Source organism: Narcine bancroftii, chromosome 3 (assembly GCF_036971445.1).
Source record: "Narcine bancroftii isolate sNarBan1 chromosome 3, sNarBan1.hap1, whole genome shotgun sequence".
NCBI classification, from domain to species: domain Eukaryota; kingdom Metazoa; phylum Chordata; class Chondrichthyes; order Torpediniformes; family Narcinidae; genus Narcine; species Narcine bancroftii.
In genome coordinates this window covers 323,052,008-323,067,857 of record NC_091471.1, presented here as the reverse complement: position 1 = coordinate 323,067,857, position 15,850 = coordinate 323,052,008, and the positions used below count along the sequence as shown (strand labels likewise).

General features: G+C 46.5%; 1 protein-coding gene across 1 annotated transcript in view; it reads right to left on the bottom strand.

Annotated features, from left to right (window-relative positions):
- The window catches only part of LOC138756863 (uncharacterized), an 82,606-nt gene that overhangs the window by 58,388 nt on the left and 8,368 nt on the right, over positions 1-15,850 (bottom strand). The window contains exons 4-5 of the mRNA XM_069923257.1: positions 7,541-7,721; positions 1,607-1,699 (exon numbers count right to left, since the gene is read on the bottom strand). Coding sequence (XP_069779358.1) covers positions 1,607-1,699; positions 7,541-7,721 — 274 coding nt within the window. The remainder of the gene's footprint in view (positions 1-1,606; positions 1,700-7,540; positions 7,722-15,850) is intronic.

Sequence of the window (15,850 nt, the reverse complement as noted above, 5' to 3'; positions counted from 1 at the left end):
GATTTAAACCGCCCCTTGTTTTATGCATGTTAGGGGCTCGAGTTGGGCTCAAGTGGCCGATCTGCGAATAAGCCAAAGGGTGTAGGTGCGGGTCCAACGTGAATCCTTCTGTTCAACAAGGAGAAGGCCAGAATTTGAATTTGGTGGGTGCGGTGAGGAATTCTGCCATATACTAGCACTGATAGGTCGGGAAGTCTGAGTTGCCTTAATGGGGTTGAGAGTGGGTAAATGTTAAGGACCCAGAGATGTCTCTCAGGAGGCAAAGGGGGAGACTGCCTGGGCTCTGGTGGAGATTTTCAAATTACTTCTCGCCTGACAAGAGGGCCCAAATGAATGGAAGACAGCCAATGTGTGCATTTATTCCAGGAGAGCAGCAGATGTGAATTGGGCAATTGCCCAGTGACAAGGGCAATTTATGTTAATAAGCGGCTGTGAAATTATTGGAAAAAATTCCTGAGGGACAGGATTAATCTGTAGTTGGATTAATCGAAGATGGTCTGATTAATGTGGTTCAGATTCTCGAAGAGGTATATTCATGCATTTGACACTATATGATGAGTCTGGCTTTTTACAGTCCACAAGCCCCTGCCAGCCAATTAACTTACAAAACCCTGCTCGTTTCTGGAGGGTGGGAAGAAATCGGAGCACCTGGAGGAAACCCACGTAAGCATGGGGGGAACATTGAAACTCCTTACAGACAGCACCGAATAATATTCCACAAGGAGACTGGTCTAAAAGGACCCCTTAGAATACGGGAGCAACTCAAAGCAGGCAGAGTGCTGATGGAGTGATCGGTGATGGGACTCCTCTTGCTTGTCATGCACATGAATGTCAAGGATCTAATTAGTAAGCTTGCAGAAGACAGGAAGATTGGTTGCAGTGTGGAGGATAGTCTTAGGGTACAGGACAATGGTGGTGAGTTGGAGGGGCAGGCACTGGAGCTTAACCCTGAAACCAGTGAGGTGATAACTTAAGGGATGACCGAACAAGATGGGGATATACACAAAGAATGAAGGAAGGTCATCAACGAAGTAACCGGTTACACACTGGCACGGATTAAGGATGGTTTGTTAGACAGAATAAAGAGCGGGAATAAGCAGGTCATTTTGTGGGTTCAGTGGTTGTGACCTGTGTAGCACTAAAGGGATGAGGGGACTGGATTTTAGTGATGACGTTAAGCTGTGTGGTAGTCAGGTTCCAAGGAGGATGTAGGGAAGTCACGGATGTGACTTTTATGGTAGGGAAGTCAGAGCTGTGATGCAGCCACTCAGTACATTTGAGACAGACTGGTAGACTTTTGACTCATAATGGAACGATGGCTACTGGGTCAGTGCAGGAAAATGGTGCTGTGTTTGAAAGATCAGGTCTACATTTACTTCCTTCCTCAAATCTATGAATGATAACACTGATGAATACTTTACCTAGCTCGGAACTCTGGGCTCTAACACCTGCTCCATTACATTTTAGACACGCAGCTCAATAACAGGCCCTGCTGCCCCAATACACCCATCAACCTACAAACCGCCCAAACCGTGCCGCTCCCCGCTCGAACCGTGCCACCAGTACAAAATGTAAACTATGTCCATTCAAAAGAAAACGCACTCACTTTGTAAGAACGGTTCCTTGATGTGAGAAGCCGATGGGACTGCCCGAGGGGCAGGAGATATCACTGAAACACAATGACCATCCCCAGTGGATTCTGTACCAAAGAGATTAATTACAATGAACAGAGTCACTTCGGAAAACCTTTGGGAACTGAACCAGCATAACCCGGTCGATGTGAGGTAAACATGCACAATGTTTATCTCAAACTGATGAAGGAGAGCCTGCTGACCTCTGCCTTTCTACAAGAGCTGGGATTCAACAACAACCTCCCTCCCACACACTCATTTGCCAATCTCTCTCCTGGACGTAGCCACAGCCCTTTCGTTGCTTCAGGTTTGAGCTCCTTACAGTTCAATGTTCACATGGACTGTATTTTCCTGGGAAGTCAGCTGCTCACACTTCCCATAGATTCCCCCCAAGGCCCACCCCCAACAGAGACTTCAACATACCCATCCTTTAGTAAACATGCCACACCATGTGCTCTCCTATAAGGGATATGAATGCAGCCTTGCCCTTTACCATAGATCGGTTCTAACAAAGTTTACTGTGGTTCTGTCCATCAGGTCCATGCCACCTCCCAGCAGAGTAAAGCCATCAGAACCTCTTCCCTTCTCCTTTTTGGCTCCCTGTAACCCCACCGTTATTCTCTCTCAGACTCCCTTTTGATTCTTTTGTCGCACCTCACCTGTTCTAGCCCATTCGCCTACCAGCTTGCCTTTTAGAGAATCCAGAGTCAGGATCAAAGGCCAGGCTTCATCACAACAAAAAAGATCACAATTGATATCCACACTATAACACAAGTTCTTCAAAGGAGTGTGAGCAAACACGGGACCAGAAGAGGGAGGTTAAATTTAAATTTAGACCTACAGCACGATAACAGGCCCTTTCAGCCCAGGCTACCCAATTAACCAATTAACCTGCAACCCTGGTACGTTTTTGAAGGGTGGGCAGAAACCCACGCAGACACTCCTTACACACAGCGCAGGATTTGAACCCCAGCCCCAATCACTGGCATTGTAATAGGATTGCGCTAAACGCTATGCCAACCATAGCAGACTGACTGCTTTTTAAATTCTAAAGGAGGTGGGAGAGATGGACTGCATCACATTCTCAACGTACCCCTTTTCAAATGTCTCAAAATACCTTAGACCAAATGATATGTGGCCACATTAAATTGTGGTCACCAATCAGTACACAGTAAATTCCACAAACACATATGTAATGATGATGGGTTAACAGGTGGAACATTTAGTGAGGGAATTCCACACTTAGGGCCTTGGTAGCTGATGTGATCATGTTCAGGAAAATCAGATTCCTGCATGATCCTCATTTCTCATCATACACCAAGTGCTGGAAAAACACAGCAGGTCACGTTGCGATCCATCAGTAGGGGATCCGACTGCCCAGGCCCAAGACTTAGGTTACCCTTTACTTCCTACCAATGTTGTGTGACCTGCTGAGTTTCTCCAGCACATCAGATCCCATCATCAAGAGATTTTCTTATTTAACCCCATTTCTCTTGATCCTTCTAGTTCCCATAAAGTTTCTTGCTTCAATGTGTAACAACTAAGTATTCAACCCAATAGTTCCGATACGTCACAATTTTAGGTTTCAAAGAAGATCACATCTCATTCTTCTAAATCCGGTATATATTATCCCATCCAAGTCTATCTCTTCTTGCAGAACTAACCCTGGCCACAGAAATCCACTCAGTGAATCCACGTCGCACCACTTCATGGCTTCAAGCACACAACACTCCAGGTGTGGCCTTACAAATGCTCTGTACCAATGGAGTAAACGCCCTTGTATTGTGCAACCTATTGCAAGAGGACAAGTAGATTATTTGCATTCCTGATTGTTTACTGCTCCTGCATCTTGGCCGACTGCAATCCCCTGCATTCACTCCTTCCACCTGCCAATGTGAAGACTACAATCTGTGTGTCCCTTTTTTCATGCTCTTCATCCATCTTGAAGTCAAATACTTTGGTCCAGAAGTCCTTTAACCTCACGTGAAAATAGTCTAGTTTTCAGGAGTGGAATGTAATCTAAGGACCACAAGAAGCGTGACAGGGCAACTAGGCTGCAAATTGTACTTGTGCTAATGGTGCATTCTGCTCATTGGGCATGTTGTTTTGTGTGTTGGGGGAATGGGGGGACTGAGTCAGGGGGCTGAAGATTGAGGTCTCTGTCACAAAAACTTTAGTAGATCTCGGACTCCGGAATTTGGGACCCAGAGGTTTTGGGAATGGCGTCTGCCTGGGGAAGACCCAGTTGTGCTGGGAATGATCAGTGACTGTGGCTTCAGGGACATCATGTTGGTTCCCCCAACAAGGAAACTGAATCAAGGCACAAGATGCCTGGAATTAGTCTGAAGTATTTTCCAAATTATGGGGAACACCCTGGAAATGGTTGGTCCACCTCATTTGGGAAAATAAAACGGCTTTCAGTCTATGCAAGTGAATCTCTAGCCCGATACCTTGGATTAAGGATGGGCTGTCAAGTATTATGGTTAAAACACACAGCGACGTGAATGCTGAGGAAATCATTCATTAACTATTGGAGGATCAATTAATTGCTTAGGATCAGTTCAATATTCTCTGAATTGCACGCTTTCCCAGACTTCAGCGTTCCCAGGCCAACACCCCCACTGTTGCTTCTATCCTACTGATAGAAATGAAGGAAACTCTGCAAATACTGGAAATTACAACATTCTGGGAATCCATGTTCTCAACTTGAATTATTCTCACACACAAACTGTCAAGCCCAGCATCACCTGCTCCACGAACGATGACCCAGCAGTTGTCATTTTCAGCTCGGTGAAGATGTCACAATTACGTCCAAAGTCCAGAGAAAGCCTCGTCTCCACCCATCACAGCTGCACTGCGTTCTCAGCCCCCTGCTCTATTCACTTTACACCTACAACTGTGTAGCTCGGTACGACAATAAGACCATCTACAAATGTTCTGCCGATACCATGGAAGTGGGCTGTAACAGGATGGAGATTGAAAACGGCTGAATAGTGCAACCACAACCTCACACTCAAAGCCACCAAAACCACTGTTTATAGTGTGTAGTAGAGCCCACCCCCCCACCCCAACAGATCAGAGGTCCGGGAGTGTGTGTCGAACCCCTGTTTATAGTGTGTAGTAGAGCAACCCCCCCGCCCCCCATTGATCAAGGGTCTGAGAGTGTGTGTTGAACCCTTGCTTATAATGTGTAGTAGAGGCTACCCCCCCGGGAGTGTGTGTGAATGTCAGTATTGTCGTTTACCTGGATTAGTAATTGAGTACTGTTTAATGGTCTCCTGTTTGTTTCCCATGCTCTTCTATAAATTATGCACGTCTGTCTTTATTATTGTGCATGCGTGTGTTTATTCCTATTGCCAATTTCCACACTTTTTTATGAATTGTATATGTGTGTTAATAAAAGTTATGTGTGATTGTAACCCTGATGTCCAGATTCATCTCTCTGTTAACCCTCCAAACCTGATATTTTTTTTCAAAGGTAAAAGGGAACCCTTAGGAGCCAGTGATCATAATATGTGGAGTTTACCCTGTCATTTGAGGGACAAACTAAGATCAGATGTGTCATAGCTCCAGTGGTATGTGAGAGGAACTGGCAAAGTTCATTGAAAAGGCTCACTAACAGGGAGTTCAGCAGACGTGCAATGGCTGGAGTTTCTGTTAGAAATAAGTAAAGTTCAGGTCATGCATTTTCCAAAATAGAAGAGATACTTGAATGGAAAAATTACATATCCGTGGCTCACAAGAGAAGTCAAATCCAAAGTCAAGGTAAAAGAGAGGGCAGACAAGGAAGCAAAATTAGTGGGAAGATAGAGGATGAGAAAGTTGTAAATCGAGAAAAGCAACTAAGAAGATGATTAGAAATATAAACTTTGAAACTCACAGAATATGGTAAATGTTGACATTCATATCTAGAGGGATATTATGTTGAGGCTTTATAAGGCTCTGGTGAGACTTCATTTGGAGGATGGGGGACAGTTTTGGGATTCTTATTTAAGAAAGGATGTGCTGGCATTGGAGAGGGTTCAGAGAAGATTCACAAGAATGGTCCCTGGAATTATTTTTCCAGTCTACATCCAGTCTCTCTGACATAGAGACCACACAGGAACACCGGATGTAGTAGGTGACCCCTCCAGATTCACACGATTATCTTATGATCTTGGATCATACTCCTTGGAGTTCAGAAGAATGAGGGGTCTTCATAGAAGCATTTTGGATATTCAAAGGCCTGGACAGAGTAGATGTGGAAAAGTTGCTATGGTTGGGGAGTCGAGAACAAGAGGTGCCAATTTTAAACAGAGGAATTTCTTTAGCCAAAGAGTGGTGAATCTCTGGAATTTGCTACCACAGGCAGATGTGGAGGCCAGGTTGGATGTATTTAAGGCAGAGCTTGTTAGGCATCTGAATAGTCAGAGAACAAAGGTTATGGGAGAAGGCAGGGGGGGTGGGGTTGAATGGGAGAATGGATCACTCATGATTAAATGGTGGAGTAGACTCGATGGGCTGAATCCTCCCATGTGGTCTTATGGATAGGGAAAGAGAGAGCTAGAGAGACAGGGAAGGGGTCTAATGGAGACCAGAGAAGTCGGCGTTAATGCCATCTAGTTGGAGAGGGCTCACATGGAATATTAGCTGTTCCTCTAATGTGCAGGTGGCCACAGTTTGGCAGAGTGCGAGGTCACAGCCAGACATGTCAGTGTGGGAGTGGGGCATGGAACTAAAATGGGTGGTCACTGGGAGATCGCAGCTTCTGCAGCGGTCAGAGTGAAGGTGCTCAACGATACGATCTCCCACTCTACGTCCAATCTCTCTGCCGTAGAGGAGACCACAACAGGTGCACTGGATATAGAAGCTGACCCTCCATATTCACAGGGGAAGTGTTAGTTCACTGGCAAGGCCTGTTTGGGGCCCTAAATGGTGGTGAGGGCATTTCATGTGGTCACAGGGGTAGGTATAAAGGAGGTGGCTAGTGGAAAGGGATAAGTGAACCCGTTGAGTTTCTCCAGCACTTTTGTGCATTCAACAACAACCTCAGACTTTCTTGTTTAACAACTATTCTCATTGCTTCTTCTGCGGTTCCAAGTGGTGACGTTCTTATACGAAGTGCTCTAGGATGTTGGCCTACTAAGTGCGCCAACATCCCTAGCCCCTCAGGAACCTGAGGGAACGCAGCACCTCCCCAGTGTCCCTCGACAACTTCTGCTGAAGCATCACCTAACTGGATGGTGCACGAGCTGCTCCGCCCAGGGCCACAAGAAGCTGCCGGGAGTTGTGAACCCAGCTCAGGCCACACACAAACCTCCCCTCTCTCCAGTGACTCCACTTACCCCTTCTGTTGCCCTGGAAAAGCAGCCAGCATGCTAAAGACTCATCCCGCCCCAGCCACACACTCTTCTCCCTCATCCCATCAGGAAGAAAGGAAGTTGTGCAGCACCCAATTCGAGGACAGTTTCTTTCCCGCTACTGTCTGACCTCAGGATGACCCTCACACCAGTCAAATCCACTGCCCTTACTCCATTTCTCACTGTAATTCACTCTGTCCTGTGTTTTATTCTGGCCTATCTATGTAGGGATAGGCTTACTGGATAGTAGGCAAAACAAACTTTTCACTGTAGTTCACACGAGACAATAAACGTAAACTTCAATGCACCCTGCAAGTTCTGGTGGAGAAACCCAAATTCAGCAGGTCAGAAAGCATCCATGGTAGAAGGCATCAGTCAGTACGGACGGGAAACGTGGACTGACCCTTTTTACCCACGGATGCTGTTAGACCTGCTGAGTCCCTAGGAGAGGCCTGGGCTGACTTTTTAAATTCAGTTCCCACCACACAACCAGATTTCTGCTACTCGAACAACTTCACCAAACTGTGACACAAAGGAAGGAAATGTGTAACAATTCAGACAAATTCTGACCTGGAATTTCCTTTGAATCTGAAGCTTGCTTGAAGCAACCCTGGAGGTTCTTGCAGATAAGTGACGAGATCTTCTCTAAGGCCTGTTTCACTATTTCGAGCTCGTCTTCAATTGCCAGCTCTGGGATAAGACACTCCAAGCCTGGGGGATTCTTTCTCAGTACGAAACTCTCTCGTGGGAACTGAGAGGCAGCAGAAATAGAGCAAAGGGACGAACTTAGCATTAAAGTACCGGTGTCGGTCACTGTTTAAGACAGTTCAAGCTCTACAGCCATTGTGGTAGCAGAACCAAGGTTAGGAAAGATTATGCTGATTTCAGAAAGATAGAAAAAAACAGTATCCCCAGCAGACAAAGCTTCTCCGAACCTCATCCAGTTCACATTCTCTGTAGCCCCGTTCCCTTCTCCCTCAGCTCTGTTACAGGAGTGGGCAGGATCTACCAACACCGTCTCTGAAGGGACTCTGTTTTGCGTCCTTTTCATGTCTTGGTCGGGGTCCTGGGCTTGTGGCACATCTAGGAGCCTTTACGGGGCAAACAAGGGAAAATAAGTTTTGTGTTTATGGTGATAGAGGGACCTTGAACCTTGGTTCACTATCTTATAACTGCAACTTGTGGCTGGGCCACATTCTCACACCTTGTGAAGCAAAGGTTCCCCATGGATACAGAGTAGAGTCTTACTTTTAAATTTAACATGTTAGAACACCCACCTCACAAAACCTGTGCAGCTCAATTACATTTTCTCATTTTAAGTTTAAATTTTATTTTACACCTGATTAACCTTCACCACATCCCACCCACCCCCCCAATACATTTTTGAACGGGAAAAACCCATGCAGACACAGGGAGAACACACAAACTCCTTACAGATAGCACCAGGATTCAAACCCCAGTCCCGGTCACTGTAACAGCCTTGCGCTAACCACTACACTAACCACGCCGCCCATTTGGAATTTAGAGCTGCCTTCAATGGTCACTACATGCCACTGCAATAGAAAACTTGCCAGGAAGTTCAATGGGAACTCTTAGATCTGGGGTGCAAGGCTGGTGACCTCAGGGTTTGACAGAGGAGACTCAGATCAGGTGGTATTTCCAGCCCAGAGAAAATGAAGATCGACATCGCCATTGGGATGAGCGGAGATGGCCTGAAGAAGAGGCAGGATCTGCCTTCAGGGGATCCAACCTGGGGTAGGACCTGGTCTGAGGATGGTGAGGGACACCACACTGCAAGTGAAACCTCCAGATATGGAATATGGTCACTCACGCACTGTGACAGAGGAAGCTAAACAACTCTTGGTTTGCCCAGTTTTTTGCCTGTGCCATGCTTGGATAGAAACTGAACCACATCTAAATTTTAGTAGTCAGTGAGTGAAAAAAAATCTTACGTTGTGCAAATTGTTTTTTTCTGGTGACAAAATTATGTGCATACTGAATACTAAATGTGAAAGGGTTTCAAGATCATTCTGGTCCAGCCCCCTTCTCATGGCTCATAAAACCATATTGGCATGTTTTAATATAGTGCAAGTATGATTGCATTCTATGAAGTAACGTATTTGGTTAAGATTTTATTCTATAGAGGTCACGTGATGAGGAGGGAGCAATCAGACATCAACCCCCAGAACTCCTGGAACAAGAAACCCAAAAACAGTTCAATGAAGAGAGTACGAACACGACAAGCAGGAGGAATTATAAAAGCCACTTTCAGGTGCTCGGACGCAGATAATGCGCTGGCAGACGCGGCTGGGGGAGTGCAGCTGGGATGTTCAGGTGGCCGCGGAGAAGCCGCCTTTCTGTCACCTGAATGTGCCAGCTGAAGGAGAGCAACGTCCAAGCAAACGCCAGCTCCTGTGGACTATGGCCAATTTCTGCTTTCACATGCAACGGGGGGATTCTCAGAGCCAGAGATTATACCTACAGGAGGAGGGTTAGGTAAGTACTCCTCCTGGTTGGGTTCTCCACTTTCAGGTGGCCACCTGACAGCTGCATTGGGGTCGAATAGGCGGCTTTACAGTCGGGTTTTCTGGCCATCTGAAAGCGGCTATAAAGGTTCCGACCTGACAAAAATTGGGAGAATAAAAGCCAGTGAAATAAAAGCAGCCAATAAGGTGACTGCCGTCACCTGGTCCAGCCCATTTTGTGGATCTGAAGATGGCGATGCTGATTCCAGCCCCAAAATTCAGGGGGTCCTGACGATGGAGGCACGACCCACAGAATGTGTCCTGCACTTGCCAGGGAGAACCACAAGAGGTGAGAACGACCCGGGGAGGAGAGGCGACATAGTTTCCAATTGGTCGTCGGGAGGTGAGGGGGCCGCAGAGATATCAGAGCCCCCCCCTAACTGAGGACAGTGGGAAGAGTGCCCGGGAGTGGGATGCGACAGGTAGCAGGTGCGGCTTGCAGGAGGACGGGGGAGACTTCGGCCCCAAAACGATGGACGACTCCAGGAGTGAATCCAGCGAGGAGGGAAGTGATGAGAACAGAGGAGGGAAAAATTGGGAGGCACGAAGGAGGCAAGATGGCTCCGGCATGAGGGGGGAGAAGGTTCAGAGTGCTCACTACACGACATCCTAAAGGCAACGAGAAGGATGGAGGAGAGACTGGCCAGAGATTTAAGCAAAGGGGAACTTTGTAATAAAATGGTCAGGTGGGAGAATGCGCTAATTGAACTGACTGAAGCGGAAGAAAGAACTGGGGATAAATGAATTGGAAAGGGAAAGTACCATGTGGGGGATGCCTCTGGCAGAGAATTGACACTCTGGAGAATCATGGCTGGAGGAACACAATAAAAATTGTGGGGTTGAAGGAAGGTACGGAAGGGAGGGGTCCTGGAGTTTTGGGGAGGAAGAAACTGGGAGAATCAGTTGAGGTAGAGAGAGCCCAGCGATTCTTCTTTCCGGGCAAAGGCCACACTCGGCACTGGGGAAACTCCTGCATCACCGGGACTGAGAGAAAATTTTAAGTGCAGTGGAGGTCAGGGTGAAAATGAGGGGGGGGAGGTCATGGATCTGGTGGAGAACAAGGTCCAATTCTACCCAGATACAGTGTGGCTCTCTGAAAACAATGAAAAGAATGACTAAACAGAAAGGGTATGTGTCCTCAGATACCTGGCAACTCTAAAAATTGTAATGCTGGTGGGTGGGGGGGGGGAAAGAGTGGAGAAAGTTCCTGTTGGAGGCCCAACAGTTTGTGAAACAGTTGCTGGGTTTGTAAGGAATAAGTGCCAAATGGGTCATGTCAATGTTTGGTTGTACATAAGAATGTACTGTAAATAGTAATTATAATAATAATTGTGGATTTAACTGTTTGTTTCATACATTTGAAGGGAGAATTTGTTGAAAGGAAAATGGTCTGGGGACTCAGGGGCTGAGGGTGTGGAATTTGGATGGGTGTAAAATGCACAGCCTGTGGTGAGGAGAGATATGGTAACCACGCGGAGGGTTAAATCATGGGAGGAGCGGGGGTATTAAAGGGAATGAGACGTAGCTATGTGGGAAGCTATGTGAATTCGATAGTCTGTTGCTGTATGTTATGTTGTTCTTTTTGTCTCTTTTATTATTTTTCCTTTTCAGGATCTGTTGCGGACTCGGTGGGCTGAGTTCCTGAAGGAAAAGGAATGGGGGGGAAACACGGACTTGGGAAGAGCCTTTGGGCAATGACCAATAATATCAAATAAACAAGTCTTAACGTAAATGATCTGAACGGACAGGTGAAGAGGAAAAGTGTCTTGGCACACAAAGAAACACATTTAACAGAGCAGGAACATCAAAAATTAAAAAAGGGGATGGGTGGGCCAGGTAATAGCCTCCTCGTTGGTTTTAGGACAAAGGGTGTGGCAATCTTGATTCAAAAAAGCATTCCAGTGAGAGTAGAAGACGTGGTCATAGACAGAGCAGGGCGATTTGTAACGGGGCACTGTCAGATATATTCAGAGTCCTGGACCCTAGTGAATGTATATTCTCTTGATGATGAAAAGTTCATACCTTCTCAAAACTGGTAAAGGGAAGGGAAAATATCCTGGTTGGTGTTGGGGGGGGGAGACTTTAACTTTTGTCTGGATCCTGTCCTGGACGTCACAAAAATATATCAGAGATAAAAGCAACAAGGGCTACTTTTGATTTTATGAAGGAAATTAATATGGAGTCAAAAACACCCAAGGGAGAGGGATTACTCCTTCTACTCAAGGCAACATGATTCCTTCTCTAGGATAGATTTATTTTCTGGCTTCAGCCCATAAAGAGGGTAGTATTATGGAGTCTGAGTACACAGCAAAGCTTCTGTCAGACCATTCACCTTTGACATTGCACACCAAACCTGCTGCCCCAGCATTAAGAAACTAGGAGACAGCCACTTGGCTCCACAAGCCTGCCCCACCATTAGGCACAGTGCTGACTGATCTACCCCAAGCATCATCTCCCCATCCATGCTAGTTTCCCCCCAGCCTTCAATTTCCTGGTCTTTCAAAAACCTCATCTCCCTCCTTAAGCATCACCCTTGACCTAACCTCCCAACCTGAAGCGGAGATTTTCAGAGATTCACACAGCTCAACAAGATTTTCTATGCACGTCAGCTCTAAATGACGGCTCCTAATCTTGAAATAATGTCCTTGTGTGTTTGATTCCTCAGCTGTGGAAACATCCTGAATTTCATCTTGTCATCCCACCCAGTTCCTTGTCTCGTTTCCATAAGCCTAATCCTTCAAACTTCCAATAGATTCTTAACAGTATGGAGGAACAGAGATCTTGGGGTCCAGGTTTGTAGATCCCTTGAGGTTGAGATGGTGGCCAAGGCAGCTTATGGTATTTTCGCTTTCATTAGTCGGGGGATTAAGTTCAAGAGTGGCGAAGTCATGCTGCAGCTCTATAAAACTCTAGTTGAACTGTGATAGTACAGATCTATCACCAATGTACATAGTGTATATAGTTATTGTATCTAGACTGTGCTTACAGTGATTGGCTGAGAGCTAAGCCACGCCTATTGTCTGGGCCTTAAAGGGTTGTGTCCCTAGCCAGGTCGGATCATTCCGGACTGGTCGGCCACCTGTGAAGAGCTCCTGTCTTTTGCTAATAAAAGCCATGGTTTGGATCAACAAGTCTTTGATTCTTTTGACGAGCTCTACATGAACACACTGGGAATAGTGTGTTCAGCTCCAGTCACCTCATTACATTCCTCCTGTGACCTGTGCGAGTTTCCTCTGGGGGCTCCAGTTTCCTCCCACCCTCCAGACGTACAGGGTGGTGGGTTAATTGGGTCTCAATAGCCAGTATCAACTTCTACTGTGTGGCAAATTTTTAAAAGTTAAAAATCACAAAAAGAAATGATAAGGGAGGATGTAGATGGTTTGGAGAAGGTATAAAAGAGATTTACCAGGACACTGCTGGATTGAAGATGACAAGGGTGACAGAGCTGGGGCTTTCCTGTTTGGAGCAACAAAGGATGACAGGTGACTTACTAGAGATGTACCTGAGGGGCTTAGATAGGGTGGACAGCCAGCACCTTTCTCCTGGGGCAATGACAGCAAGTACCAGAGGATGTCTGTTTAAGATGAGTGTTAAGTAATTTTCCAATAGGTCAGCACAATATTGTGGGCTGAAGAGCCTGTTCTGTGCTATGATCTTACAGAATATTGATCCAATTGCTTTCACCACTCATGACCAGCCCACCATCTCATCCCAGGAATTTGCCTCCTCCAAGTTCAGGCAATTCTTATACTGTGCACAGAATTTAACGTTTATCAATTTTCACCAAGCTCTGGTGCTTAATTGGTTACCACCAGGAAGGTTCTTGGTGGTTCCAGGTTCATTGCTCTTTGGACACACACAAACTGATTCCCTCCAATCGACCACTTCAGTGTCTTGCTAAAAACTTGCCCCATCAGGGTTTCCCAAATGATAACCTCTTCTTTAGCAGGTCACCACAGAGTTCCTTTAGTTTCCCTTATTTCAGGTGAAACATTCGAGCCAGCCATTTCTTGTAAAGACTACAAGGGTTTTCAACAGGCTGAACTCAGAACTCACAACCCATCTTCAAAATGGGGTTTCAAGAAGCTGCCAGCTTGCCATGACTGCAGAAACCAGTTCTCTCTCTCTCTCTCTCTTCAGAGAAAACCTGTTTGGTCTCCTCTCTCTCTGCTTCTTGCAAAATCACATAAGCTTTTTAAAACAGGAAACTGCAACCAGACAGATTGCGGAACCGGACCCAAATCTCTGAGCCCGTTCATCTGTTGCTTTTAGAACAACAATCGATTTACACCTGCTGCTTTTGAAACTCTTTAGCCAAGCAGACTCATTTTATTGTCTTTGCAAAAGCTCTCGGTGCCTGAAAGATTCACATTCAGCAGAGCTTCTGCATTTTAAATATCTGTTTGTGAAATGTTTGTTGTGACCTCCACTGCAGATGATATAATCCCATCACAAAAGGTCAATTACTGATATCGTAAAGAAGTAACAATATTGCAAATTTCACAGTAAAAGTAAAAATTCCCCAAATAATCCAACAAAATCATCTCAGCATTCATCCCACCCCGTTCCCTCCCCTCAGTGGTCCTTGGGTTATTATAGGCGGTCCAGAGCGAGGTGGTCTGTGCTCAAATAAAATGTGAGGGCCTCTGCCTTACAAAACAGCAGGCCATTCAGCTCCTCGAGTCTGTGCCCCGAGGCACTGGCCATGACCCCCCCCCCCAACTTGATAATTGTGAGCTCCCCCACTGCTACCAACCTCCAGAAATTGACCTCCACCCACCCTTGCTGGCCCTTGGCAGGTGACCCCATGCTCTCCAAGCCCCGACTTTTGACAGTGCCCCTACCTGACCTTCCAATAACTTTAACTGGTGTTCCCCTCACCTTTGGGCTTCTCCCACCTGTGAGCCACCCCTTCCTCCACCTCCCAAGACCCTGACCTGGCCATGTGCTTTTCCCTTCATGCTGCTGAATCTAGGAGTGACCCTCTGGACTCGATTGCTTCAAGAGGCAGTCAGTGAGTCTGCGGCAGCCAACTTCAGCTGGTGATTCACAGCCCACCACCAAGCATGTAGAAGGCTCAGTAAGAGAGAGCCGCACAGGGCAAGCAGCAACAGGCCTCGATGTGACAGCAGCAGAGAGCTGGAACACTTCCACTTCCTAACCTGCAGGATGGAATTGTGACGCTTGTGCACCCAAAGAATTTGAGCTGCAGGAAACCAAACACCAGAGGATGTGTGTACAAAGTGAAGGTGGGGTGGGGGGGGGGGGGTAGTTTAGGGGAGACCTCAGGGTTAAGTTTATTAACACAGTGAGTTGTGGGGGCCTGGAATGCCTTGTTGGGGATGGCGATGGAGGCTGGAAAAATAGGCGCATTTAAAAGACTCTCAGGCAGACACATGGATGAAAGGAAAATAGAGAGATACGGGGTAGGGAGGGTTTAGTACTTTTTTAAGGAATATATGGGTCGACACTAAACATAGTCACCAGCAAATAAATGGTACAGAATAGAATATCGGCTCTTGGAAAAACCCCCAGAACAGCCCCACCTAAGTCATCGAATTATGATAATAGACCATGAATGGGCAGTGCCTGAACCTTCTGAACTAACCTCCCATACCCGAGTTAAGGGTAATTGGGCAACACTTTAGGAGAAATATTAGAGGTGGCTTTTTCACTCATTGAGTGGTGGCAGAATGGAATGAACTGAATGAGATAGTTGTGGCAGGGTCCCTTCTGTCATTTAAGAGGTTGGATGTGTACATGGAGGTGAGGGGGTTGGAGGGTCATTGGCGGTGAGCAGGAGGTTTGAGCTAGTGGAGTTGTTCTAGTGAACCGGTACGGATTCGAAAGGCCGACATGGCCTGTTTCCGCGCCGTAAATGGTTAAATGGTCATATGTGGGACCTTGTCAAAGGCCTTACTAAAGTCAATGTAGACAACATCCACAGCCTTTCCTTCATCTACCTTCCTGGTAACTGCCTTGAAAATCTACAAGATTCATTACATACGACCTACCAAGTACAAAGCCATGCTGACTGTCCTTAATCAGCATATGACTGTCCAAATACCTATATATCCTGTCTCTCAGAGTTCCTTCCAATAATTTACCCACTACTGACGTCAGGCTCGTCAGCCCATAGTTACCTGGTTTACTCTTGGAGTCTTTTTGAACAACGGGGCAACATGAGCTCCCATCCAATCCTCCGGCACCTCACCCATGGATGATATATCAGCCAGGGCCCCTGTAATTTTTACACTCGTCTCCCCTAAGGTCCGAGGGAATATCATGTCAGGCCCGGGGAGGGGGGGGTTTAACTCCCTTTATTTGCTGTAAGGCAGCAAGCACCTCCTCCTCT